The 2484-nt window shown below is 35.2% G+C and overlaps 1 protein-coding gene across 1 annotated transcript in view; it reads left to right on the top strand.

Annotated features, from left to right (window-relative positions):
• Positions 1 to 2484, top strand: part of hyls1 (HYLS1 centriolar and ciliogenesis associated) — a gene marked incomplete in the record, with an annotated part of 28602 nt that overhangs the window by 25177 nt on the left and 941 nt on the right. Inside the window, 2 exon segments of the mRNA XM_014001790.1 lie at positions 921 to 1002; positions 1099 to 1125. Coding sequence (XP_013857244.1) covers positions 921 to 1002; positions 1099 to 1125 — 109 coding nt within the window.

The following is a 2484-nucleotide window of genomic DNA, read 5'->3' as shown; positions in this document are numbered from 1 at the left end:
GTAGTTTGTTTAACAACCGTAGTTTGTTTAACAACGTAGTTTGTTTAACAACTGTAGTTTGTTTAACAACTGTAGTTTTTTTAATGCTGTACATATTATTTTGTTTTTATGAATGAAAGAAAGAAACAAATAAACAGACATCTCTTAATATATTTTAACAATTCAAAATACCTCTTTAATAAATGTCTAATTATATTCTGACTTGTATAAATAACATCAGATTTATCATCATGTTGTTTGGAGACTCCAGTTCAACATATCTTAAATGTATCTTTAGATATGAGATTCACTAAATAAGGTTTAATTAATGTAAATTTCAGACTGTTTCATGTTCTGTAAATTGTATTTAAAACAAAGCTGCTGCTGATCATTGTTTTTATAAGCCCCGCCCCCAAGGCCAGTTCTCTAAGGGAAACACTGTTTTGAAGATGTTCTTGATAAAACAATTAACTGTTAGTAACTCAGTCTAAAATGTTTGCATCTGTTTATATTCCTCTGTATAACCATGGTAATATTTTTGTAGTACAAAGTACAGTACACGTTGTTCTTATTTGATCAAAATTTGAACACTTGTTTCGGGCAGGTAAAAAAAAACCTTGTTGAACCCTGCCTATAGGTGTGACAAAGTGCAGTTTAGCAGCTGAGCTAACGTGCACGGTTTGGTCTGTGGGAGGAAGCGTGTGCAGCAGGAGAACACCCACCTGTGCACAGGGAGAACACACCACACACTGACGTCAGGTGGGGGGCCCAGTGTAAACCAGTACTGGGGGGTAAAACAGCTGGATCACTGTAATTCCAGCACAGCAGTAAGAAAGTAACTCATGAAGAGATTAACTGTTGTTGTCACTTCAGCTCTAAAGTTGTACTTTTGTGACACCTAAGTGGTACTTTCATGTATTATTTTATTGTTGTCTTTGCAGGTATTTCCAGTACAAGCAGATGTGGGAAATGTTTAAACTTCCTGGGGAAAGTGACAGGAAGGCTCTCCGCTGGGAGATAAAGGTGAGGCACATTTCCACTTTAAATTATTAATCCAGATTAGGTAATCTGTAATATATACACAGCAGTAAGTCTTATTCTTATGTGTGGCTGTTGCAGGAAAGACTTGCATACCAACCTCCTCCTGTGAGTACTTCTCTACACGTACTTTCTGATCTTGGTACATTTATAGTTTTCAGTATGAAGTTTAAAGTTTTGTAGTTTTAATTTGAAAAAATCTTAATGTAGTTTAAGACCCATGCTTGGTACCAGTTCTGTTGGAGTCAACATGATGAGATTATTTTAGACTTTGATCTCTAAATAAGATTTATAATCTGACTCAATAATCTCAGAAATGATTATTTTTCAATGAGCTGCTGTGAGAGGATTGGTACGGCTGACAAGAAACGTTGGATGTTAAGACTTTAAAGAGCTGTATGAACTGAAAGATGTTATTTTAAATATTGACTTTTTTTCTTTTTTAAATTATGTTTTTATTCAAACAAACAAAAGAGCATTTTCAATCTAAAAAAGTAATTTCAATCTAATTATATTCTGCAAAAACTTAAAGGGGAACTATCATGAAAATTCACTTTTTAAAGTTATTTTTTACTCATCTTTGGGTATGTACTTCTTAAATAAAAACAGTACTAGGACCAAAACAATGCACCCGGGGGCATATTTACTGTAAGTAAATTAGGGTTGGGCTATATTGGCAAAAAATTAATCAGGATTAATTGTGGTATTTAGTTAATAACGATTAATTTCACGATTAATCCCCTGGAGTCCCTGGACATCCTTATGTCACATGACCAGTTTAGTGGGAAAGATTAGCTCTTCATACAAATCTGTTCCAAACTGTTAAAATGACAGACTTCAGGTTATACATCACATTTTAAATTGTGTTGATAGATAATTTACTGAACTTTTTTTAAAAAGTTCGTCATATTTGAAGCAGAGAGGAGCACCGAGTGGACTCTGCCTGCTGGCATTAATTGTGTTAATTGTCAAGTGCCAAAAATAATCGATTAATGTTTTTCTGACCATTAATTGCAAACGATACGATTATGCCCAACCCTAAAGTAAATGTGTTTTTAATGTATATTAACGACAAGTTTTATACTTCCTACATTTTGTGATGTCACAAGCTGTACGACAACCCACCAGAACCTGTGTTCAGCCCCTTACCTAACAACCCTCGGGTGAGATTCCTCCTCCTCAGTGTAAACAGTCGTCACTGTGTTGTTGTGTAATGTGTAGCTCTGTTCACAACAAGTCTCCAATAGGGCAATGGGTAGAGTGTTGGACCAGAGACCAGGGTACAAGACCAGCACAGACACAATTTAATTATCAATTTATTTTTGTTAGTTATGAACACGTTTTGTAATGTAGCTCTATTATTTATCTTATTAAAGCCTTGTTAAAGCCTATTTGTTTGAGTTTCTGAGGTATTTTGACCGCTGCTGCTCCCTGCTCTGGTAACAGCATGCAGAGTGAGCGCAGAGC

Source organism: Austrofundulus limnaeus, unplaced genomic scaffold (assembly GCF_001266775.1).
Source record: "Austrofundulus limnaeus strain Quisiro unplaced genomic scaffold, Austrofundulus_limnaeus-1.0 Scaffold10, whole genome shotgun sequence".
NCBI lineage: Eukaryota > Metazoa > Chordata > Actinopteri > Cyprinodontiformes > Rivulidae > Austrofundulus > Austrofundulus limnaeus.
The sequence above is the reverse complement of the archived record's forward strand: the minus strand, read 5'-3'. Positions and strand labels throughout refer to the sequence as shown.